At 36.0% G+C, this 26,999-nt stretch overlaps 2 protein-coding genes across 3 annotated transcripts in view; one reads left to right on the forward strand and one right to left on the reverse strand.

The window, feature by feature from the left end:
• Positions 1–284: 284 nt before the first annotated feature.
• Positions 285–16,753, forward strand: LOC106080011 (uncharacterized). The gene is made up of 3 exons (XM_013241290.2): positions 285–429; positions 12,541–12,769; positions 16,067–16,753. The coding sequence occupies exons 2-3, from the start codon at positions 12,545–12,547 to the stop codon at positions 16,391–16,393; spliced, it is 552 nt and encodes a 183-aa protein (XP_013096744.2). The 5' UTR covers positions 285–429; positions 12,541–12,544; the 3' UTR covers positions 16,394–16,753.
• Positions 16,740–26,999, reverse strand: part of LOC106064950 (lactase/phlorizin hydrolase-like) — a 60,208-nt gene continuing 49,948 nt past the window's right edge. For both annotated transcript variants that reach the window (XM_056031541.1, XM_056031540.1), the window contains 6 exons: positions 26,584–26,767; positions 24,449–24,551; positions 23,826–23,965; positions 22,160–22,289; positions 19,968–20,149; positions 16,740–17,251 (listed from right to left, as the gene is read on the reverse strand). In XM_056031541.1, the coding sequence (XP_055887516.1) occupies positions 17,052–17,251; positions 19,968–20,149; positions 22,160–22,289; positions 23,826–23,965; positions 24,449–24,551; positions 26,584–26,767 (939 nt within the window). In that variant the 3' untranslated portion in view covers positions 16,740–17,051. The remainder of the gene's footprint in view (positions 17,252–19,967; positions 20,150–22,159; positions 22,290–23,825; positions 23,966–24,448; positions 24,552–26,583; positions 26,768–26,999) is intronic.

Genomic DNA, 26,999 nt, shown 5'->3' on the forward strand with positions numbered 1-26,999 from the left:
TTATATGTTAGTCAATTTAATATTGTATTTATACCTCGATTTATATTTTGTTTAATTGCTGGATTATTTTTTTGATTGAATTGAGTTTGAAAGTATTAAATTCAAGTAAAAAATATTTTACACAGTGTATCTTCAGTGTGTTTAAGTAGAGGCACATTCGAACTGGCGTATGTCATGTCATTTGGGAGACAACATTATTTAAGTAAATATTCGTGATTAAACGATATCTAATGACGCAATATCTATCATTCTATGCCAATAAGTTTATTATTGTACTCTCTAAGCTTGACTAAAAATTTGCTGGAGAAATCAACTTGGAGAAAAACAAAGCTAGCACAAAGTTTGCACACACTATCTTGACGACCGGATGCATGAGTACCCTGGTGGAACTAAGCTAGTATTACTAAGATCAATTAACTTAAAATAAAGGTAAGAGGACAATAAAACTAGATCTAGTAAAATTATCAACTGACAATTGAAGATGCATGGCAATTAGCCAAATTTTAGATGCAAATGGGACAGAAGCCATTGCCAGATGATAACATCTCTAAGGCTTGTCTTCGATCCGAAGATTAGTGAGAAATGCAGTATATCATAGTATATGAGTATTTTCCGTGGCTGCGCAGCCCCAGCTGTGACATACATATTTTGCCACATTAAATCCAAGCATAACCATTGTCCGCAGGTGGTCGATTGAGATTTTCTTTTTGCCGTCTGCGTTTGTCTTCGGCAGCGGATTTTCAAATGTGTATCCCTCGGCCTTTGTGATAACATACAAAAGTAACAAATAGACAAAAAGCTTGCTCTCACCAAGAACACTTTGATAAAATGTGCATTTTACATGGATAATGGCATGCGAACCATAATTGGTATAAGAGTCTTAGTTATAAAACTAATGCCTATGTGCCAAAGACTGTAAACTTAAATCTATTATCTTCATAGCTGCACATATGGTGATATCATGGGCGTAGCCTGAATTTTTTTTCTCGGGGGGGGGGGGGTACCCCCGCAAAAAATATATTTATATGTATGTATGTGTCTGTGTGTGTGTACATAATCTTTATTACATTCTTTTGGAAGTCGTTTATTGTGCCATATAATTTCTTCCTGGAGTTAGTGGAAAAATTGATGACTCCCAGTCATTGCCAACAAGGGGGTTTGGGGGAGCGCTAGAAGCTCGCCCAGCGCGGGGCGGAGCCCCGCCGCCAAGCACTATTTCTGGTATTGAAAGCCAACAAAATGCATATTCTGAGGTATCTACAGTGCATTTTCCTGCTATTAAAAAGTTTTATTTCGAAAACCTAATGTGCTATTCTTTCTGACTTAGACCCTCCCGAGCCGTTCGGCGCATTTGCCGTCAAGCTGTTTCAACAAAAATCTGTCACTGGTAATGTCTGAAGCCTCTTCCCACCTGCTCTGAGGACCTCCATGAATGTATGGCGCCAAGTTGTACTTCATAGAATGTCATCGCAACTCTTATAATGCGTAATTCATTTTCTCGGAGAACATGTCCCGCAAACCTCATGCAACGTTCTGTCGAAATCTTACTAAGGGGTTGACTCCCAGTTCGGCATAGGATTTCCTTGATTTAGACCCGAGCTCTATAACTGACTACTAAAATCTGTCTTAGCCATCGTTGTTGAGCCACAATTCAATTTCGCAGATGACTATTCACTGCATTTTAATAATGGAGCACCGCCACTGGTAGAAATGTGTAACCTCTCTTGAGTACGCTCTTGGAATAAGGTGACTGTAGTTTGCTTTAGATTTTATATTGAAAAGGGAAGTTTTATCGTCAAAATAAACTGTTGGGGGTTTTAAACTAAATAATCTCTGGAGTTGTTTTTTTTTTTTTTGTTTTTTTTTTTTTAAATTCAAATTCATTTAGCTACGTTCATAGAATGTGGTAACTGTAGTTAGCTTTAGAATAATATTGAAGATAGAGGTTTTCCACCTCAAAACGCTCTGTAAAGGGATTTTAAACTCAAAACCATCTGGAGGGGTTTTAAACGTTAAAAAAAAAAAGCCATCTGTAGGATAGGGGTTTAAACTCAAAACCCCCAATTGGGTTGGCTACGCTCAAATATTTTTAGTGTGTAATTTGTTTTTTTTTATATTGAAGAGGTATTTTTTTTAGCATCGAACCCCTCTGAAGGGGGGTTTAAACTCAAAACCCCTTTTGGCAACGCTCATAGCATTTTCAGTGCATAATTTGCTTTTTTTTATATTGAAAAAGTATTTTTAGCATTAAAAATTCACTGCAGGGGAGTTTAAACTCAAAACCCCTTTGACTACATTCATAGAATTTTGAGTGTATAATTTGCTTTGTTTTTAATATTAAAGAGGTATTTTTAACCTTCAAACCCCGCTAAAGGGGGGTTTAAACTCAAAACTGAGTAAAAACAAATTTAGCTAGCTTTAAACTCAAAACTGAGTCAAAACAAATTTAGCTACGCTCATAACATTTTGAGTGCGTAATAAGCTTTTATGTATATTAAAGAGGTATTTTTTAAAATTAAAACCCAACTGAAAAAAAAAGGGGGGGGGGGGTTTACACTCAAAACCCCTTCAAAATTTTGAGTGTGTAATTTACTTTTTTTATATTGAAGAGGGGGTTTATCGTAAATTTTGGAGGGGGTTTTAAAATCAAAATCTTCCTTAACTGTGCTTTTGGAGTTTGGGGATTGTCTTTTTTTAGAAGAAAATCCCCTGGTAGAGGGTTTTAAATTCAAAACCCCCTGGTAGGGGGGTTTTAAACACAAAACCCCCTCGTAAGAGGTTTTAAACTCAAAAACCCTTGGCTGTGATGGGGCAAGTGATGGTTTGCTATTAACCCCCCCCCCACCCAGCTACGCCCATGGGTGATAATTATTGCTTACGTTAATATTTCAAATAGTAAATAATAATTAATCAAATGGTTAGGTATGGTTGTTATTGTCGTAAGTGGTCAGATGCTCATGATGAACTGAACAATGTCAAGGGGCACTCAATTGAACTTCAATAATGCCAACACAGACCTATATATATATATATGTCTATGATGCCAACCACAGACCTATATATCTATGTCTATGATGCCAACCACAGACCTATATATCTATGTCTATGATGCCAACCACAGACCTATATATATCTATGTCTATGATGCCAACCACAGACTTATATATCTATGTCTATGGTGCCAACCACAACTTTTATAAATTCCACAATAACTTATATATATGTCTATGATGCCAACCACAGACCTATATATCTATGTCTATGATGCCAACCACAGACCTATTTATATCTATGTCTATGATGCCAACCACAGACCTATATATATATATGTCTATGATGCCAACCACAGACCTATATATCTATGTCTATGATGCCAACCATAGACCTATGATGCCAACTAAATAAAAAAATATGAGAACGGAAGAGCTTAGAACTTTGCAGTGCTAAAAAGTGCTCACAATTATTCAATACCTTAAACCAAGTGTGGGCAAATTACGTTCCGCGGGTCACATGCGGCCCGCCGGAGTGTTTTAAGAGGCCCGCGGACACCTACAGAAATTAGGTGTGACCACAGTCTTTAGTCTTTCCCTTGGCTACGCAGACCCAGCTGTGGCCTACATATTTTGCTTCATCTATCGCAGGCATGACTATTGTCCGCCGGTGGTCGATTTAGATTTTCTTTTCGACGTCTACGCCTGTCATCAGCAGCGGATTTTCCTTTGGTCTCAAATGTGTATCCCGCGGCCTTTGTAGGTTAAAAGTACAAGATTCCTTAATTGTGGAATTTATAAAAGCAATTATTAGGACGTCAAGAACCAGTTTTCAATACCATCAGCTCATCATTTAGCGCAGAAACTGAATCTGCTCCCAGAGGGCATAACTCCAAGCAAATTATGACCTGAAAGAGAAGTTCCAGTAATTTCTTCCGCGGGAGTTTTAGGATGCCAGAAGCTGTAATTCCACACTTTAAAAAATTTTCCTGCTAAACTTTCACATTATTTGGATACAAATACACATGTGAACAAGTACTGTTTGTGGAGACTAAGCAAGTGTAATAACAGGTCGATGCTGACTAACTTTAATTTAGCAGCATTTACAAGGATAACAACTAGCAAGCTTGTTTTACTGTTCGGGAACGTTACGCAGGAGTGTAAACAGTTAAATACTTCACATCTTATCTTATCTTATATAATACAGACGTTACTTAAAAAAAGAAGATGATTACGTCATACGCGTCATGCATTTAGTCATGCATATTAACCAATGACTTAAATTCTGCCAAGTCACTGGTTTTCCTGGCTAGCTCAGGCAACCCATTCCATGCTCTAATAGCACTAGGGAAGAAGGAGTATTTGTACAAATTTGTCCTAGCATATGGGACGAGGAATGTGCCTTTATCTTTGTGTCTTTCAGAGTATTTTATTAAATTTTGTTTTTGTATTTGAAGATTATGGTTCAGTGTTTTATGTTATGCTTTACTTTTGAGCCTTCTGTCCTGAAGGCTTTCTAAATTTAGTGATTTTACTAAAGGTGTTACTCTAGTCAAATGTGAATATTCGTTTGTTATGAATCGCACTGCTCTATTTTGTGTCTGTTCTAGTTTCTTAATGTTTTCTTGAGTTGAGGGGTCCCAAACAGTGGATGCATATTCTATTATTGGCCTAACCAAGGTTATGTACAACTGTGCGTTTGTGAAATGTTGTGATGTAAAAAACAAAAGCAATTTTTTTTCAATCGTAAAATTGGTTGTAATTCCTCAATTGGGAGTGGGAAAATGGAAAAGACAATGTAATATACAGTATAAATATGAACTAAAAGACATTATACACAGTGTATTTTTCAAACTTGTAAGTACTTAAATTATATGCGGCCCACCATTCCCAAATTTTTCTTGATGCGGCTCCCGATACAAAAGGTTGCCAACCCCTGCCTTAAACCATGGAACTATACTAAAGGAACTCTGACTTCAAACCAGGTCTTTGTGCATCCTGTCTGCGCATCCTGCACTGTATTTTTAAAAAAAAATAAAGACAAAGAAGGATTTTACGCCTCGAACTCGCGCGATGTACCCGTGTGTTGATTAGAACATGTTTTTTTTTAGCTCTTTATAAACAGAGTCTTAAAAACTTCATCCATTTTCAGACAAGCTGTATACTATAAAGTAGAGTGTATGTATGTATGTATGTATGTATGTATGTATGTATGTATGTATGTATGTATGTATATGCCGAATAGAAATCAAAACTGTTTGACCAATCTTTATAAAACTTGGCAGAATTTGTTCTTTGGGTACTAACTTAGATCGTAGTGTATGTATTATAGACCTATAACAAACTTAAGACCATAAAAAAAAAAGTTGACCAACTCTATGAAAGTATAGTATTTTATAAATCTAGACTATGTTTACCGTGTTGACATGAGAAAAGATAGAAAGGATTTAGATCTAGATCTAATTTCAAGAACTACACTTTGCGCAGATAGTTTTTTACTTTGACACACGAAAATACAAAAGAAGATCCATTGATTTCATATTAAAAGAAAAATTAAACTTCAAATTTGTATTTCAAAAGCATTTTTTACATAAATTCGTTCCTTATATCTGCGAATTTAGATTTCCTGATGAACGTTATTTCATTAGACAATACTGTAATGTTACACATCTTTCATTCCTAGGTCTAAAACTCTAATTCAACTCTTTGCAAAGATAGTTTTATACTTTAAAACATAAACATACTAATTATAGTCCACTCGTTTAATATTTTGAACAAATTAACATTCAAATTGGATTTTCGAAAGCATTTTTCATACATTCATTCGCTAGAGCTGCGAAGCCGTATTCTAATAGTTTCATTCATTCACGTAATCTAATTGAAAAGGTCACGCACGCGCAGACCGAAATGTTACAAAACTTTCTTTTCCTAGGTCCAAAATACTATTTCAGCTCTAAGATGATATAACTTCTCTTCGTAAAGATAGTTTTATAATTAGACACATTAACATACTAATTATAGTTCATTCCATTCACATTTTAATCAAATTAACATTCAATTTTGTTTTTCTAAAGCATTTTTACACAGATCTACATTCGTTCCCCAATGTTATCATAAAAAATTGAATTAAGGTCAATTAGCTATTTTTAGCTCCTTTCATAATATTTTTTTCTAAAAAAGTCATGCATTCACTTATAACATCCTTATTTCCTTTAATCGTTTCTAATACACTAAATCAGTGACTATATCAGCAATACGCAAGTTAAGACCCGCGGGCAGCGGGTAATATCTGTCTAGTGGTATATATAATTTTTTAGAATAAGAGATCATCACAAAATTATTTTATTCTTAATCATCCTACTCAAAATTATATGTTTTCAGGGATTCCAAAGTTGTTGTTTTTTCTACTAGATCTGGTGCATTTATATGTTCTACTTGCAGATGAGCCTACCGTTCCGCATTAAACTGAACCGTCCCGCTAAAACATAAAAAATAAATTAAAACTCACATGTTACGCCGTTCCTCATTGGCACTTTTATTTGTTCCGCAAAGTCCGTATTCCGACAAAATAAATCGTCATTATTTTTTTATTAATATAAAAAGAAAATATTGAATACAGAATTCATTTATCGTTTACATTTCGTCTTATTATTGCCTACACTTGTGAAGCTAAGCGCTAATGCTTCGGTTATTCAATGACAAGAGTCATTTATAATCATGCCAAAACATTTTCCCGATATGTCTCTAACACATTGATTTCTAAGAAAAGGATAGAATTTAATAAGGACAAGGATTCTAGACTATGTCTAAATTCTAGTACAGACTTATTTGAAAGCTTTGTCTTGAATGTAGATCCAGATCTACTGCCTATTTGATCTTCTAGATCTAGATCTAGATTCAAATTGTAGTCTTCACTTAACTATTGATCTAGATCTATCTATACATTTAAATCGAATGGTCGAAAGGCCGGGACCCTTCTGCACCGGCTAGAAGGAAAGAAACAAGTAACAAACCCCCAACCTATAACAAGCACTGATGATCTAATAACAGAAAACCTTAAAAAGGCCGAAACCTTTAATAAATACTTTGCCAGCATCAACAAGTCAAAACCAAAAAAACAACTGGAACAGGCCTTTAGTAATATCCTAAAGAAAGAAGAAAAAGCTCCAACAGTCAACTGTCAGATATTTGACAAATCTTCACTATATATGAGCTCAATACTGCCCTAAAAAATCTCAAGTCAAGAAAATCCCCTGGACCCGATAAAATAACAAATGAAATGATCTGGGGACTAGGACCACAGGCCTAAAACTATATACTTACCTTTATCAACCATACATGGAAAACTGGAGACATACCACAGGAATGGAGAACTGCAAACATAATACCCATTTTAAAGAAAAATAAACCACCTGGAGACCCAAAAAGTTATAGACCAATATCTCTAATATCCAACATTTGCAAAATGGCAGAAAAAATGATCAATAACCGATTTAAGTCATTGGTTAATATGCATGACTAAATGCATGACGCGTAGGACGTAATCATCTTCTTTTTTGAATTAACGTCTGTATTATATAAGATAAGATAAGAAGATTATTGGTGTCTAGAAAGTACTTGCTCACTCCACAATGCGTAAGCTGGCTTCAGGAAAGCAAGTAGAACAGAAGACAGACTCTTTCGTTTTATCCAGGACACAGTAGAAGGGTTTCATGAAAACAAGCACACTACAGCAGTATTTATAGATTTGCAACAAGCCTATGATGGAGTGTGGAGAAAAAGGTCTATTTTTGAAGATGAAAAAAATGGGCATCCATGGAAAAATGTACAGCTGGATCAGAGCATTCTTAAAACACAGAACCATCCAAACCCGATTCGAAGGTGCCATCTCTAGTAAAAAAAAAAGTTTGGAAGGACTACCACAAGGTTCTGCCCTTAGCTGCACTTTCTTTCTAATCTTCATGAATGACCTCCCGGACCTCATTTCTGTCAATAAGGCACTTTACGCAGACGACCTTTTAATTTGGACTAGAGAAATATCCAGTGCTGACTAGATCTAAATTAAACAGAGCCCTCACAACTATCTCTACGTTTTCAAACCCTAAACCTAAGAACTCCGATTCAACTTACGGACGAACTAGCCCTAAAACACCACCTACCCAATAACAGAGAAAAAATTATCAAATTTTCAAACATAACGCCCGGACTAAACTACAGATTTCTAACCTTTAAAACACATTTACTAAATAACACCTTAACAAAAGAATCAAATCCTCTGGAGCTCAAAGTAGGCACGCTCGAAACAATTGAAAACTATCAAAAAACAGCTATCCATATATATATACCGACGGATCGGCCTTCAAAGCCGATCAAAGCTGGTCTTGGTGCCTTCCTGGTCTTCCCTAAAAATAAACACTTTGAAATAAGCGCACCCTGTGGCGATTACTGCTCAAACTTCCAAGCCGAAATTGAGGCAATTACTATAGCACTCCAGACAGTGGAAAACAAATTATATGAAGGAATGCAATCACCATCAGATATTGTTGTCTTTACAGACTCCCAATCCACTCTGCAAGCACTTAACAGCAACACCTCAAACAGCCCAAGAGAGTTGACAACACTAATTGTGATAACCCATCAGATGATATCAAAATTAAATATCAATATCACACTACAGTGGATTCCTGGACAAATTGGCATCATGGGAAATGAAAAGGCAGATAAGCTATCAAAGGCAGGTTCATCTATGGAACAGACCTGTAAGCTACCTCACCCTAAGGTCAATGTTAGTCAACAATCACAAAGAGGAATGGCTCAACCAATGGGCATGAAGAAACACAGGCAGAGCCATGTACAAAGAAATGACTACGCCTAACAAACTGAACAATATTAACTTCCTCCCCCGCAAAGAACAATCTACAATTTTCCAACTAAGAACAGGACACACCTTTGTTAAATTACCATCCGAACAAAATAAACTCCACACAACTCTCTCTTTGCAGACACTGCGCCCACCCTTATGAAACCGTAAAACCATATCCTTTTTGAATGCCCCTTCTTAATCGACCTTAGGCAGACCCTACTTCCACTACAGCTTAACATAACCAACACCCTGTACAGCAGTGCTGAACAACTGAAGAAAACAGCACACTTTTTTTCCTTGGCAGTCTGCAAAAGAGCTCACAGCTCAGCAGCAATAAAGCTGGCTAGAAGAAGGAGCAGAAATCTATTCTAGATCAGATTTGCATCTAAATCTACACTAGATCCAGTAACTAGTAAATTTAGGTTGAATCTATATATTAGATTATTATCTAGATCTAGATTATATTTAGAAAATAATCTAGAGTGGATCTAGAGTCCTTTTTCTTTTTCTCTATCTCTCCGATAGATAATCTATATATAGCTGTAGATATTTATTCTATATCTAGAGTAGTAGGCCTAGATCTTGTAGTAGGCCTACTAAGTTAAGACAGTTAATAAGGTCTAAAATGTATTTGAATTAGAATATTGAGGCCTACTAAGAGGCTAAAGCTTAGATTTTACATCTAAAAGATATTTTAAATTATTATATTTCTGGATTGATATTCTAGATCTAATTCTGTAATTTGTAATGTAGATCTAGATTCTAGATCTAACCTATAATGACTACGTTAGATCTAGATATATATGTAAAAGGATTTTTTATAAACTATTAGGTCTAATTACGGCAGTCAAACTGAAAACTCATTATTTAGATTTAAGCATTTATGGGACATAATTATTATACTTATATTAAAAAAAATATATTACATTTCTTTCCATGTGTATCTAGCTCATGATATATAGGCCTACATATAGCGGAATAGCAATAATTTAAAAGTAGTATTTGAAGTTTAACCTTTACGCGCAACATGGTTAATTAGCGGAAACACGTACACCTTAAAGTCTCTCTTTAAGGCCCTATCAAATATCTCATTTTCAACATGTGCTTTCCTCACTCTGGGTCTTGATGGTAGGCATGTCTTGCTACTCGTGTAATTTTTTTTTTGTTCTAACCAAAAAAAAAAGAAGTGCTTAGAAAGTAAATATCTTCCTTCTTAACAAGATAATTACGTTCTTTATGTATCCATGTAGGCCTGTAAGTTTAGTATATGATTATGTGTATGTTTACTTTTCTAGTTAAAAAAAGGTAGATAATACATTTAAACGGTGACTGAAAATTACAAAGGCATAAGATCTAGAGCTAAGTTCGTCCCATTAAGTGTAGCCTACATTTAAATATATAGAACTGAATGTAAGCAGTATGTATGTCACTATGTACGTATGTCTTCAATAGAAATTAAAACCAGTTGACCAATCTTGATGAGACTTAAGTTAAATGCTCCTTAGATACTAGCAGTAAACCTAAAATATGTTAAGTAGCACTAAATTATCGATTCTATACGGATTTATAAAAAAAAAACCTCGAAGTCAGCGTTCCTTTAGTATAGTTCCATGCTTAAGCCTTTCAAAAGAAACAAAAGCTTATCAACCGTTCCCTAGCCTGTACACAGACATACACCATCAAACTTAAGGCTTCGGGAGTCAAAACTGAAGAAAAATCAGGAGCCGTTGACCTTTAGGTAGTTTTCAGTTCACAGTGCCTGGCAGAACCTATGACAGTGACACTGCTGATCCCAAGCGGTATCGGCATCTGCGTTCCTTAGGACACATCGACTTCGTGTGCAGTTCATAGTATAGATAGTGCCCAGGCATTCACCTCATTTCCATGCAATGATTTTTTAGTCTCTTCAAGACTGAAGGCGGGCATAATATCGTCTATAATCTTATCAGATATCACGAATTCTCCCACTTGCATTGGACGAAGAAAATATACCAATGTATCATGGTATTACATGCCTTAGTTCTAGAACAAGTTTCAGGATCGAAACCTAAACCTAAAAAGTATATTTTAATTGTAATGTCTACTCAATGTTTTTTTTAAAGACGACTTATAAAAACACTAGAAGACTAAACGTCCATTATTCCTTACATTTTTAAGCCTTATTTCAACTTTTTTGTGCGTACATTCCTTAGTCACAAACTTGCTTTTGTAGACATTGTATAAAAATAATAACTTTTAGAGCGCACAACTTAAAAACACTATTCGACAATGTCGACCCAGGGAAGATACTGGGCTTTATCCGGGAGGTGGGGTTGACTATGAAGATCTGATTTGTGAAATAGTGACTATATATTTACAAAAGATTTTTGCTACTTATTAAATATTTACTACCTTTACTATTATAACAGTGAATAGACCTTGTTTTTAATGATTTAACTGTATGGAATTTAGCTCTTGTAAAGGAGAGTAATCCTTGAAGGATTACGGGCACGACATGGCCTAAATTGTGCCGATGCGCCAAAATCTCTTACTTCTTACTTACTTGATTATTTTGTGTAAAGCTGGTGGAGGTAAACACAAATGTAACAAACTTTTTGGTTTGATGCCAGAGTGATAGCAAAGAGTCCAACCCTAAGCAACATAGAGCCTAGGAATTAAGAAGCCGTAGAAAGTCAGTGATTGTCTGTCAAATATTTATTGTAGGAGTAGTGACGGGGGGAAGTGAGACTATAATTCTCAGCCAAGAAGTATGTGTAGGAGGTCGATAAGTGGACTTAACTCATTCACAGTGACATAATTCATTGACCAAAATTATGTTCGGGAGCGTTCATTGTTTGGACAAAACATTATGTAAGCATTCGATGCTCAGGATGATGAAAAACCAAAAGACTACTCAGAGATTGTAGAGGCCTATGTAGGACTATTTTCAAAGGCGTAGGGTTGGGGGAATAAGTGATACCGGTAATCACGGTCGGAAAGTATATGTTTAGGAAAGGGGGGACGTTACAAAGAGGGCCGCGCTGATTAAACGTCATAAAGACAAAAATTTAACATTTAAAAAAAAGGGTGGGGGGTGGAGAGATAAGTGAAGACCAGAAGGACGTGTGTTTGGTTCTAATGAAATGTAACATAGACTAAAGCAGAGACTTAATGAAATGTTACATAGACTAAAGCAGAGACTGTATTAAATGTAACAAAGACTAAAGCAGAGACTCATCTAATGAAATGTAACATAGACTAAAGCAGAGACTGTTCTAATGAAATGTAACAAAGACTAAAGCAGAGACTCATCTAATGAAATGTAACATAGACTAAAGCAGAGACTCATCTAATGAAATGTAACATAGACTAAAGCAGAGACTGTTCTAATGAAATGTAACATAAACTAAAATGCACGGGCCTAAAGGGGAATTGTTGAAATGCAGTGCCCAAAAAGGGGGCTCGGCAAAAATAGTATATGAGCATTACAATTTGCACAATGTAATAAGAAAAAGGGTCCAGGCTAAACAATATCAACGGGCGTAGCCGGTGGGTAATGATAGTACAGTATAAAATATTAGGTTTCAGTGCATGAGTAAAGTATAATGAATATGAAATAAATTTTTCTAGCAAATATTCTAAAAACTAAATAACACAAGACTATGAAATAATTTGTTTTCACCATTATTTCAATGATTTTTCGTACAGAACAATGTTTGACTATGCAGTCGGAGACAGTATCCAGGCCACGCCTACTTCTCAGAACAATGCCCAGTCTGACTTTGAGTGTCAAGTTGGCGATACAAAAGTCAATACAGCTAAAGGAACCCAGGACAGGGAGAAGAACATGCAAACTATCATGACCGAGTTGAGCCGCGCGTGCTCCAGCGACTTCCAGTGCCAGGCGGACATGAATAGCTCCGACTTCCAGTGCCAGGTATTCAAATTCATTTAAATAAGGTCTATCTACAACAAGAGTTTTTCTATTCATGTTTGATCTCATCTGAAGTTCTATACCATAGCTTCTATTCACTCAAACTTTCTGTCTGTCTGATCAAATGTTTGTACACGGCATTTCTCCCACATCCATCAAGCTGAAATAAGTTTGCACAATTATTTCTTCTAGAACAAGAATCAATAAAAACAAATAACCAAATAAATTAGCTATTGGTGATACAATTATTGTGTTTGGTATCGTACAAGGGAAAGAACTTGTGTTAGTCCCCTTTAAAATTTGAAACTTAAAGTAACTATAAAACCTTCAATTTTTCATAAGCACCTACCTGGCACAGTGATTAATATGTTGGCTTGGGGTGGCTAAAATAGGCTTGAGCCCTCGAGTTTGAAATCAGGTCGTTCCAACCTTTTTTTTTAAATATATAAATGCATTTAAAAAGTGATCACGACACCGTCAACTACACACAGATATTTCCTTCTTTCTCTCCCATCCTTTTCCCAACTGCTCCAGACTAGTGATAGGACCATAGTGTATTGAGAAACTTTAAAGCATGAAACAGCGCTAAACAAAAAAAAAAAAGCTGGTAAAAATATTTAATCGCACAGATTTATTATTGTTAGTCTAGATCAGTGATATCCAAAATACGGCCCGTGAGCCACATTCGGCCCGCGACATGGCTTCAACCAGCCCGCCGAAACTCGGGCACAAAGTCTAGATTGTTCTTCTACACAAAAAAAAAATGATTGAAAAAAAAATCATTCCCTGTGTTCGGGTAAATGGATTTGTTTTTTTTAAAGAAACTCTTATTTCAAAGAACATTTAGGCAGCCTTATGAAAGCAAACATATAAATAAATAATGCGAGATTCTTGGTTTGAGATGCGATTGTTAGATTACAACTAGAGTGCTAGATTGATGAGAATATTTACCAAAAACAAACATTTAGAATTTTAGATTCATTGCTTCGACTTGCTGTGTCACTAAGTAGCAGGATATTGAAAAGTTGGTTTATGATAAACATCTCATGACTTCAAGTAACTACTAGATTCTCGGGTTGCTGGTTCATTCTCTAGTGCCTTCATTTTTCGCCTTTATGTTGATATGGCCCGTGACATGAGTGTCGGAAATTAAAATGGCCCGCCGGCCAAATAATGTTTAGCCTCACTGATCTAGATCTATTACAAATGTAATTCCATGACTAATTGACATAATTACGCTTAATGTTAGTATTTAGAGTTTTATAAGAACAATTAGATCTGATTCCTTTTTACATTGTAAGATAGCTCATAATATCGTGAAATAAGAGCTTAATTGAACCTGAACGTGATGTGATAAGGGTTAATATGTACATGAACCTGGTGATAGTAGAGTTCCTTTGAACATGACAAGTGCTGGATTTACCACTAGGCAGGTGTCACGTGATGTCAAGCACTTCTTGTACGAGTTTAGTTTTAGAGTCAATCTTTGCAGCGCAAAAGTCAAGACACTAGCGGATCCAGAACTTTGGAGTGGGGGGAGGCGATTTTTTTCCAAACCCTAACCCTAACGCTCATTAAACCGTAACCCTATGCATAAACGTGCACAGCACACACACACACACACACACACACACATACATACACACAAATATATATGAGAATAAAAAAGCAGCATTTCTCAACCTTCAGAGAAAAACAAAACGACTGGGGCATCGCTATAAGGTTCCCTAGTGCTTTTTTCACAGCAGAAACGTATTCTCCTGACATCTACTGCTCATTATTCATCAATGGAGTTCGGTGCGAAGCCCCGACGCCAAAAGTGTTTTCTTGCATTCTTCACTGCAGAAACGCATTCTCCTGACCTAAAGCTAATTATTCATACTATTAAAAAAGAACCTTTTGAATAATGTTGTACTTGAAAAATATTCTAATATGAATTTATAGGCCCTTACTACATTGCTAATTCAACCGATTTGTTCATTGAAAAGATAAGATACCACACATATTTAGATTAAGGCTTTGAGGATCGCCGCCGAAAAAAAAAATTATTCGATAAATAATATTCAATAACGCATATGCACAAATTGTGAGTTATTGTCCCAAATGTATTTAACTACAAAAATTTCAGATTGAGTAAAGGTTGGGAAAAGGCGACTATGTAAATTGTATTTGGGTTTAGAACTCATCTCAATCATGACTCTTATACTGAAAAATTTCCCTATCCCTAACTTTCTTAAAATAATTATGATAAATTCATGTGAAATTACATAAACTCTGTCTGGAAATGGAAGGGGCGGTAGAGTGAAAATGATTAATCCTCGCTCCTTTAATAATTTCTGCTAAAGATTGCATTTGGCATTAAAGAATAGGGGTTGGGCGACTCGATATAAGAATTTAATTTATAGTATATATAAATTATATTAGTGACAGATTTTTTAAATTTTGTAATTTCTTAACTATAATACAAAAAGAAAAAGTATTGGTTTGTCCGATGGGGGAAATGCGATTGCATGTATCACCCCTCCCACCTGGTACAACCCTTTTTCATTTAAATTTATTAATGATAAAATTTTAGATTAGAGTGTGGTACGATATAATATACAATGGTTCACATATCAATACGTAGTTTATATTAAATAGATATTCAACTAATTTTGTTCACACACTATGATTCTCCATAAAAATAGGACCGCCCCCCACATTCTAAGGGCTTATTTGGTAAGGGCAGTAGAGGTATTCGCCCCCCCCCCCAAATCGGCAAACAGGGAACGACATAATATAAAGATCGGTTAAAATATCAATAAAAAGTTTTAATCATGTAGATATTTAATCGATTCTGTTAGCAAGCTGTGATTTTTACAAATAAATTGGACCGCCCCCCCCACCCGAAAGTGTATGGGGGGAGGGTGGGCGGGATTGATACCATCGCCCCCTCCCAACCCCACCAAATCGGCCAACATACTTGAGGGGCGGCGAAATAATCTAAAAATAGGTTGAAATATAAAAAAAATTAGTATATATTATTAACATAAGTAATAAATTCGTATACAAATTGTGTGAATTCTATACTAAAATTCGAGTGGGGGGTGGGGATCGCCCCTACCGCCCCCCCCCCCTGGATCCGCCAGTGAGTCAAGATGTATGTTGTCATGACATTAGCATAAGAGCTTGTACTGTCCTGAAAAAATGTATACAAAATCCTTGCAATGAGGTCAAATACATTACTGCACCTTTGTGCGTGTAACTTCTGTGGTAAACTAATACCTAGACATTTCATTAGTCCAAATGTGTTTCGTCTAGGTTAAAAGTGGCCAGGCCGAGGGCACCAAGCCCATGGAAATGTCCTTGCCCCCAGAGCACAGCAACAGGCCAGCTAACAAGTGCCGCACACAGAGCAAGGCAACGGAGACTAGAGGCCACACCAAGATGTCCAGTTCGGCCTCACAGTGCAATATATTGACCAGCAGCACTTCGGCGGACTTCCAATGTCAGGCTGGCAAAGGTTTCTGGGATAGTCCACACAAAATCAAGGTGTCCGCTTCAGCGGACTTCCAGTGTCAAGCCAGTGTAGCCCAGCTTGACTTTCAATGTCAATTTAATGACAACGCCAGTTGCCAAGACCAGTGAGACGAACGTGTTAGGGTTTGAGTTTTTTAATTTTCAATTAGGAAATGAACTTTTTAAACGAAAGCAATTTTTTTTCTCATTCATTGTTTTTTTTTTATACATATTAAACCTTAAAGGTCTTATAACAGCCGAGAGATCAGCTTCAACAAGTGTTCAATAAATGACAAGACACAAGAGCACCACCATTGCGTGCAGCTATAACAACAACTCAACACAATAGCGTGAACTCGTAAAGCCTTTCCATTTTTTTTCTAAATTGAAATATTAATACTTGAGCTTGTCATCGCGATGTCTTTAGATACAAATAAAATGAGAAATGTAAAAAAAAATTAATAAAATAACAACATTGTCTTTTTAAAATTCTATTTTTGTTTAATGAAGTTGAATATTTTCATTTCTATTGTTTATAGTCATAAGCTTTGAATCATCCTAGTTGATTTGATAACTTGCTGATAAAATTAAAGTATATTTTCTTACAGAGACTTTAATTTAAAAAAATACATGATTTATTCAAACGTGGAATTCGATGTTGAAATCTAAATATTATTTGCTTACAAGTTCTATGTTGCTTCTACATACTTCAAATGGCATACAAGCCTATAGAGTTCTTTGCGTCTGGGAATCACGTTAAGTCTAGAGTTTATTGTGTCTGCGATGGTCAAGATCTTGTGAATCCATTCTCCCGAATCAATTGACTAAAAAACAAAGCTGACTTCCTAGGTATCCGAGTGCGGTTGGGGCTAGTGAAGTCTACGTGGTACAGACCAAACCTGGGGGAGTAGCCACTGGTCCACTCTAGGTTGTCCATCAATGACCAGGCTGTGTAGCCTCGAACATCTACATTGTCCAGTCGAATGGCTAAGAAGTATAAGATATATCTGTTTGAGTCACGATTTAGTCAAGTCTCTATAAGTCACATAGTGTGTTATGTGCTAGTTAAATGTAAAACTCAGGTGAAAGTGTATATAATATATAAGTGTAGGCCAAAGTTTAAAAAGCAACACTATGTTGGTAGTTTGCTTTAAACTATACCTAGAACCACAATATATATATATATACATTGTAGATGTGTGTGTTGTACATACTTAGACTGCTACATACTTAGACTGCTACATACTTAGACTGGTACACAAGTAGACTAATAAATACTTACACTGTGGATGCATAGACTGATACATAAATAGACTGATACATACTTATACTGATACATACTTAGACTGATACATACTTAGACTGATACATATGTGACAGGTGGGGAAATGTGATGTGTGTTTGGCGCGTTTTATGTCTAGGGGATGATTATTTTTAAAGCTATCACACACCAACCTATCAGCATATGAATCGGGAGCAGGCACGCAACGAGACAAGCAATGAAAGATAGATACAAAAGTTAAAAATAAAAGAATATTTATTTACATAAATATACATATAAGAATAAAAAGGGGGAGGGTTTGCATCTATCTCTAAATAATACTAGATTTAATCATCACTCTTGCATTTAATAAGAGAGTATGTCACTTTGTCCTCTGACTTAGCTGGTTGTCCTGTTGATGTCGCAGCTGGCTGTGTCCTGGCTTGAGGTTCTGCAGCTGGAGGTGGCGCTCTAGCGGATAGAGGGACGCCAGTGATATAGTTCTTGTGGAGTCTCAATCCCCCAAATCTAATATCTGTAGTGGGCACAGTAGGGCGGGTGGCCGGCTACCGTGGGCACAAGGTTACTGCGGGCAGAGCTGATTTGCCGTGGGCAGCGTAGTTGACAGGATATGTCCAGTGAGTTGCAGAGGGTTGGCGTAGCTATGACGTCTCACACAGATCTGAATCTATAGGGACGTCGCACCTAATAGCTTGACAGGTGGGCTGTCGAATAGGCGGGCAATGCCGATAGCGCCAAGTGGTAGAGTTGAGTAGATCTCAGTAGGCAAGTGCAGTGCCGAATAGCACTAAGCACATAAATAGGTAAATAGGCAGGTAAATAGATCGTTGATCCAATAAATAAATAGGCAGGTAAATAGGCAATAGGCAGACACCTGAGGGAGGCTGCGGATAAATAAAGACAAGTTAGGACATGTCTCTCATACATCTTATCGATGCCCTCGACTGAGGTGCATTCGTCAGATTGGTGAAATTGCTTTAGAGCACAATGAGGAGATGATGACAAATGGGATTTGGAAAATAGATGGCAGATAGTAGCATTATATAAATGTACATAAAAGGGGAAATACTAATATAAAAATGTACATAGAAGGGGAAATAATAATCTGAAATAAACAACACAGGTGGATAGAGAAAGAAAAAAAGGGGGGGGGGTGAATTGGGCGGTGGTCGGCGACCAAGACGGTTTGTTTACATATGACCGTAGGTCTAGAACAATGGAGCGCGCTTGAATGGAGAAGGTGTCCGTTCAAGAGGCGCAACTCTCGTTAGAGTGAAATGGCTACAGGGGAGATAATTCAATACAGGGGAGATAACTCATATCTCCTTTCTAGGCGCAGTATTAGTGCGATAGTAGAATTATCAAGGCTGTCAACCGAGATAAAGGAAATAAAATAAGGTGTACAAATATATACATGGTTGCATCAATGATCAATTGATGCAACGTAGCATTAATAGATTAATGCAATACATAAATACACACATATGCCATGTTCATGTTTTCTACTTACGACAGTGAGAAATACACAATGCACTAATTAAATATAAATGAAATAATAAACTACACATGATAAAATCCAATGGAAATATACACAGAGTAATTAAGATGGAACTTGTGATTAAGTTCGGCTTACCACCAGGTATTCCTCTACGAGTAAGAATAAATGATATAGTCCAGACTCGATAGCTCAGCTCGAATGAGAAAGAGAGAGTCTGACTCGATTTAATTTACCTTATATACAAAGGCCTGGAAAATGTGGGCGGAAACAGGAAATGTTCTAGGCTTAGAATTATCTTACACGTGGGTGAAGTCCGACAAGAGATGGGATTCGCACATTGGGAGGTCAATGGGTGTGTTTGTCCTCGTGGTCTCCTAGATCAAAGAGAGGCATAGGAGAAAAGGGGGGGGGGGAAGTGACTTGCATTCCACACAAGGTGGTGTCCACTGCGGCCGTCAGTCAGACATCCGGCGGATAAGACAAAAGAGATTATCTTTCCCCGATCAAGGGCAGATAAATGAAAGGACTGGCCTAGTTTTCTTCCAAGGTGGTGGACTAAGGTCTAGCCTGGAGAGAAAAAGGTGAGGCGGGTGGAGAATTCAGGGGTAGGATGGGGAAATAATTAAAATAAAATAAATAAATAATGAAAACTAATAATTAATGCTGTGATAAATTTGAGTGACTCTGACAGCGAGTTTTTGACTTGTCACAACATACTTAAACTGGTACCTACTTAGACTGGTACATACTTAGACTGATACATACTTAGAATGGTACATACTTAGACTGGTACATACTCAGACTGGTACATGCTTAGACTGGTACATACTCAGACTGGTACATGCTTAGACTGGTACGAACTTAGACTGATGCACCGTTAGTCTCTTAGGAAGTTCATTGATATGTTAAATGTTGAACTTTACCTTTGAGCATCTCATTGATATAATATTTGTAATAGTAAATTCTGTCTGGGTCATCCAATCCTTCCACCGAAGGACGTCCACTCTCTGTAATGTAGATTGGAGGGTTATTAAAATGCTGTTTGGCCCATCGCAGGATATATCGTATGCCCCAAGGGTTGACTTTCAACCAATCCGCACTAGTGCTGATGAAAGAGAGATTGAATATTTTTATTTTTGAAAAAAAATGTGTCTTTCTAATGACTAGCATTTTAAGTTCTGAACTGTTTGGTAACTTACATGATCAACGTATTGAGGACCATTATCTAGTTTGGTAACTTACATGATCAACTTATTGAGGACCATTATCTAGTTTGGTAACTTACATGATCAACTTATTGAGGACCATTATCTAGTTTGGTAACTTACATGATCAACTTATTGAGGACCATTATCTAGTTTGGTAACTTACATGATCAACTTATTGAGGACCATTATCTAGTTTGGTAACTTACATGATCAACTTATTGAGGACCATTATCTAGTTTGGTAACTTACATGATCAACTTATTGAGAACCATTATCTAGTTTGGTAACTTACATAATCAACTTATTGAGGACCATTATCTAGTTCAACAGCACATAGGAGTACGTTCCACAAGGATGTTAAAGATGTGTAATATTCTTTCATTGAAAGTCAATTTTATTGCCAACAAAAGTGTTCAAAAAATGTCAATTAAAATCTACACCTAAAACTCTAAGAATGTCAGACCAACGTAAGAACAAAAACAAACAAACAAAAAGTAGAAGAAAAATGGTTCAATATTTTTTAAAAGCTTATATCAGTTGTAATTGTATTAATTAGTTTGGAGCAGTCAAGTAATTACATTTTTAGTAGATCTAGACTAAAAACAATAGATCTGTGCGATTAGAAAATTTTTTACAAATAGTTTTCTTTAGTTCAATTTTGATTTTAGCATTCTCAATGCTCTATGCTCCTATCACTTGTCTGGACCAGTTGGGAAAGAAGGGAGTGGGAAAGGGACTTGTCAATGTTACCGATGGCTTTTTTTAGATGCATTGATAGAGAAAAAGTTGTACGATTTGAGCTTGAGCTCGATGGCTCAAGCCTCCGCCTCTAAGACGCTAACCACTGTGCTAGCGAAGTGCTTATTAAAATAGGATTTATAGTGATCTATTGTTAGTTTCAAACTTTTAAACGCCGACCTAATTTTCTACACAAAGTATAAAGAGGACTAATTCATCTTATACTACCACATCAGTGACCAGTCACGTACAATTTCTTTTCCTTGTTCATTACCAAACAAAATAGTTAATTATCTATAGTTAATTAATTGCTTTTTTTTTCAATTGATTCTTGTTTTGTCAGGTACAAGAAATAGTTGTGCAAAATTTCAGCTTGATGTGAGATTGCGTGTGAGAGAAAGAAAGTGTACAAACTTTTTACTAGAGTGAGTGGATAGAAGCTTTGTACAAAATGAAAAATAATTTGTGTCTTACAAACTAGGACGGACACTGTAGACAAAGGTGTAGCAACCCTGGCACGAAAAGGTCCATTGCGTTCAGGACCATGACTACTTAAGTCCCACATGGTCAATTGAAAAAGTCTTGGATAGATAACGTAAAATGTCTACTAACTCTAGCAGTGCTTCACATTTCTCCATAGCGCTTTCACATCTTTTTCTTTTTTTAATAGTGTTTCAATAGTTTCATTGTTTCAAGACTTGAAACCAGATCTTAACAACCAAATGTAAACAATAGCAAAGAGCAGATTACTCAGTTTCACTTTCACTTTATATTGAAAATCTTCCAATGGACATACGGTAACTGTATGATGTGAATTAAAGCATCATGTCCGTGGACCGTCATATTGAGTTGTAATGCTGCTACTGGTGGCATACTCTACTGAGCCCTTCAAGACAGGAAGCGTTACTATCCATCAATACAAGAGCCTTCTGATATGTGAGATTTTTAAAAATAATTTTTTAGTTTTCAACCAAGGCCGAGGTCCTTATATTAACACTTTTATAATAGGTAATAATTACTTTTGATTGATGTGAAACATATCAAAACCTACATTTCTACTTGTATTGCTCACCTAAACCTTTGTTCTCATGCGTTAGTTTTGTTAGTAAGTAGTAAGTTCACATTGTATCGACCTTATTTTGTGTGTTCAATATTTCTAGAAAACTGACCTCGGCCAACAAGGGTCCGCCATTGTGTTAATGTCTTGGTCCTGCTCGTAGCTAGGTTGTGAGTCAGGTCTGGGTTGATTAGATACTAGTGTAGAGGTATAGTGATTCATACCTAGGAAGTCGTAAGCACCTAGAGACAAGAGAATACAGACTTTGAATCAAGTAGATAACAAAACCATAAGATTTCTACCATAACCATTATTTTAGTTTATAATAAGCTCGCCGGTTACTCCCATTGATTTGTTATGGTTGGGACATCCTCTCCTTTTTTTAAAATCCCAAATAAACGGGCAACATTTAAACAATCTAGCTTTATTGTGTCTGTTTTCTCTCTTTCCTTCTCCCTCTGTCTCTTTGCCTCTCTCTCTCTCTCTCTCTAAAATTCTTTGTGTTTTTTTTCACCCCGCGCGTCCTTGTGTTCCCTGATAGACTTGATTTGGAACGATCCGCTTCATACCCCGCAACTCACAATCACAAATGCTTTTGACCCGTGGATTTCAGTACCACTTTCACTTATCTCCTACCCCCCCCCCCCCCCGCGCCCTTCTGCCCACAACATAAACATTTGCTTTCTCAAATCACCAGTTAATATACCTATGCTGCTTTTCAATCGTAACCCACACCTACACACACACACACACTTTTATTTAAAAGCAATCCTTAAATGTTTTAGCATCCCCCGAGTGATCGACCCTTCACCACACACTTGTTAGCGTTTGGATTCTATATCTAGCACCTCTGGTTAGTTTTAGCCTATATGTCCTCCTCGAATCCGCGCATTGTACCGATTTGTACGATATTGGACACCAACAACATTTCTTTAGTTTATTAGTCTCACGCTTAGAGGGGAGAAAATGTGTTTTCCGAAGGCCCCAATCCAATGCTCCGTTCGTCACACTACATTGATTTGATTTGGTGTCCCTTAAATAAGTTCCATTTGCTTTTATTGTCATCGTCTATTTGATTCCTTTTGATGACAGTGTAACAAAGTTATCTTTCCTTGCTAGTTCTCTATCTCGAAAATAAATTAAAAAAAAATACTCTAGATTTATTCTTTTTGGTGCCAATAAGTTAAGTTTTGTTTTCTTCCTATTTTATGTTTAAAAGAAACGGAAATGAGTAAGGTACATTTTGTTTTACATAATATTATATTTTTATCACTCAGACACCGCGTCTCCATAACAACGAGAATAAGCTTTATCTTCACGTTAATACTATTCAATGAGCACTTCTAATGCTTTAACACACTAGCTTGTCTTTCAATGACCACTTCTACTGCCTTAACACGTTAGCTTGCCTTTCAATGACCACTTCTACTGCTTTAACACATTAGCTTGCCTTTCAATGACCACTTCTACTGCCTTAACATGTTAGTTTGTCTTTCATTGACCACTTCTACTGCCTTAACACGTTAGCTTGCCTTTTAATGACCACTTCTACTGCCTTAACACGTTGGCTTGCCTTTCAATGACCACTTCTACTGCCTTAACCCGTTAGCTTGCCTTTCATTGACCAATTCTACTGCCTTAACACGTTAGCTTGCCTTTCAATGACCAATTCTACTGCCTTAACACGTTAGATTGTCTTTCAATTATCACTTCTACTGCCTTAACACGTTAGCTTGTCTTTCATTGACCACTTCTACTGCTTTAGCACATTAGCTTGCCTTTATTAAGTGATTTCTCCTCCTGTGTAAACTCTGGTAGTCTGCTGCTATTGAAGCCTTGTCGTCTGCTCTTCTCGGCGACATATTGTTTCATAACTTCTGGATAATCCCCGGAACCACCAAATATGGCGTTACCAAACCTGAAGTGAAATAGTGAAAAAATTGAAAAGAAGCGGAATTTCTAACTGCAGTGTCTGTGGATGATAAAATGTTACACCATATGCTGGTAACTCTTCTTTCCTTGTGCGTCACTCTTGGAATGAAGAAAAGCCTATCAAGTAGTTGAATAATAAAACATTTCTTAACAATTGTTTGGTACTAAATTTAACATCTTAGTTACGCTTGCCTTCCATATCATTGAAATGTTAGTGCATCGTAAAATCAAATTAAGTTTTCATCACAGACCGTAGACTAAACCTTACCATCTAGCCAGTTGCTAAGTAACGGAAAAAGTTTCTTAAGCTAACAGTTAAATTTTTGTTTTCTGAACTATCCGAAAATCTTAAGTTGAATTAGCGAATGTGTTCAAATAGTAGCAAACATTTGATTGAATTCACAACTAGATTTTGGTTGATTGTGTTGTGTATGTGTGTGTCAACTTTGTGTTTGTTATTCCAACTTACCAGCCTAGTTTGAACTGAATAGCACGGTCTGCTGCCAAAGAGTCATCAACGGAATCTGTTAAAGGTTCCTTCCATTCTATGTCTAGAGTGATACCAACACTACCTTTTAAGAATTAGAATATTTAATGTAGGTCAGTATAGAAATAACAAATTGGGAGTTAGAATTTATGTATTATCGGTGGAGTGAAACTTAAGTTCTTGATGGTTCTACTTTCATTAAACTCAGTGATGCTCTAGTGACCTAGTCTTTATTGAACTCGAGAGATATGACGAGGGTTACTTAACATCGCGCACGTGTTTTTGCAATCTATGTTAGAATGTTCAGTGAATATTCACACGCACCTACACCTACACATACACACAAATACTTATTAATTGTTGTTATAATTATGTCCAACTTATTTGCATAGTAAATAGATTTTTCTCTTTAAAAAAAGTTTAATTTTTTTTTAATGTAGTATTTAGTATGACAGAACTTTTACATATAAACTTAGCAATACAACTTGTAGACAATATTATTTTTTTTATCAAAAATCTAAAACCATTTGCATATATGTGTTAAAAATATGGCAAATAATTATCTCCCTTACTAAAAAAAAGCCTCCAGTTTTTGTTACTATAAATAGTGAATAGTTGTAAAAATAGTGTATTTTTATGAAAAAACTGCTTGCATAATTGATTAAAAAAATTAGATTTTTCACTTTCATAAAAGAAAAAAGTAGCCGTTGCATCAGAGCTTTAAATGATCTAAAATATCATGATGTCCGATTTTCATTTTCTCTTCTAGTTTCTGAGATCTAAACGGGACGGACGGACGGATGGACAGACGGACAGACAGGCTACACAAAACTTATTGCGTCTATTCCCCTTTCGGGGGCCGCTAAAAAACTTATAGTAAATGTAATTCTATTAATTAGTTTGGATCACTCATGTAATTAAATTTGTAATAAATCTAGACTAACAATAATGAATCTGCGATTAAAAATACTTTGACCAATTATTTTTGTTTAGCGCAATTTCATGCTTTTAGCTTTCTCATTGTGCTATGATCCTATCATTTGTCTGGACCATTTGGGAAGTGGGGAGAAGAAAGAAGTGGTATTTGGGTGAAGGTTACCATGATAACTTCTTAAATGCATTTTATTAAACTCGAGGACTCAAGTCAATATCCCAACCACTGTGCAAGCGAAGTGCTTTCGAAAAGAGATTTCAAACTTTAAGCAACGACCTAAATCTCTCCACAAAGTATAAAGGGGACTAATTCAACTTATACCACCACATCTGTCAAGTACCATTTCTTTCCTTTGTTCGATGCCAAACAAAATAATTAATTACCAATAGTCAGGTGCATAAATAATTGTGCAAAATTTCAATTTGACCCGAGATTATGTGTGTGCAAACATTTTAGCAGACAGACAGACAGAGTGAGTTGATATAAGCTTAATGAAAATAGAACGCCATACATATTATTGTTTTACCAACGAAGTTAAGCGTTTTGGTTTCGGGGCAAGACATTTTTGCGTGTACTCTGAACAGCATTTATATATGTTCATTTTATTATGCCTTACACACAAATGATACATATCCATGTTTGGTATATATATATATATATATATATATATATAGACGTTTGCATTCAAAGGTATTTTAAATTTGTAGATTGAAGTCTGTTGTGTAATTATTATGTCACTACTAGTATAATGTATGTGTGGGTTTTAACAGTATCTTAAAAACGATTTTTTTTAATGATGTCTCCAACTAAAAAAAAAAAAAAAGAAAACTGATAAATGTCATCCTGTGCGATTTTTTTTTTTTGTAAATTTAGGGGGTGGGGATGGAGTTCTCAATATTTAGTTATGAAATATTAATTTTTTTTTATCTGGAAGGGTGGTGGGAGCCATATATAGATATATACATTACATTATAGTATAATGAAAGATTTATTATAAAAAATATTATAAAAAGTCTTTATAAATGTTATATAATATTGTCAGAAATTCTAGAGCGAAAATGACCTGCGCCAAAACGGTCAAGCCAAATTGGTCACGCCACTGTATTGATCATATATGTGACTGAAAAGTCATATCAAACAGTAACATGTCGTATAGATAACTTCTAAAAATAAATTTACTTACCCCCGTATTTGCCTTTGAAGTTTGATTTATACATGTGATATGCTCTACTATGGCTCCGGATAATATTGTGAGCCGCTTTATATACTCCTGCTCCAGGATCGTAGACTCCTGGAGCGAAGACTCCAATACCGTAACCTAACCAGCTGATGACGAAAGCCTCATTGAAAGTTATCCAGTGTTTGACCTTTCCAAACAGAAGTTAGAACAATATATTTATTTAAGAATGACTTTTTGTCTTAAAAAGATCAAGATAAGGGGATGAAGAGATGTACTAGAGAGAACTATAAGGTACTAAATAGAGAGAAATATAAGGTACTAAATAGAGAGAACTATAAGGTACTAAATAGAGAGAACTATAAGGTACTAAATAGAGAGAACTATAAGGTACTAAATAGAGAGAACTATAAGGTACTAAA

The sequence above is a fragment of the Biomphalaria glabrata genome, chromosome 6 (genome assembly GCF_947242115.1).
Source record: "Biomphalaria glabrata chromosome 6, xgBioGlab47.1, whole genome shotgun sequence".
Lineage (NCBI taxonomy): Eukaryota > Metazoa > Mollusca > Gastropoda > Planorbidae > Biomphalaria > Biomphalaria glabrata.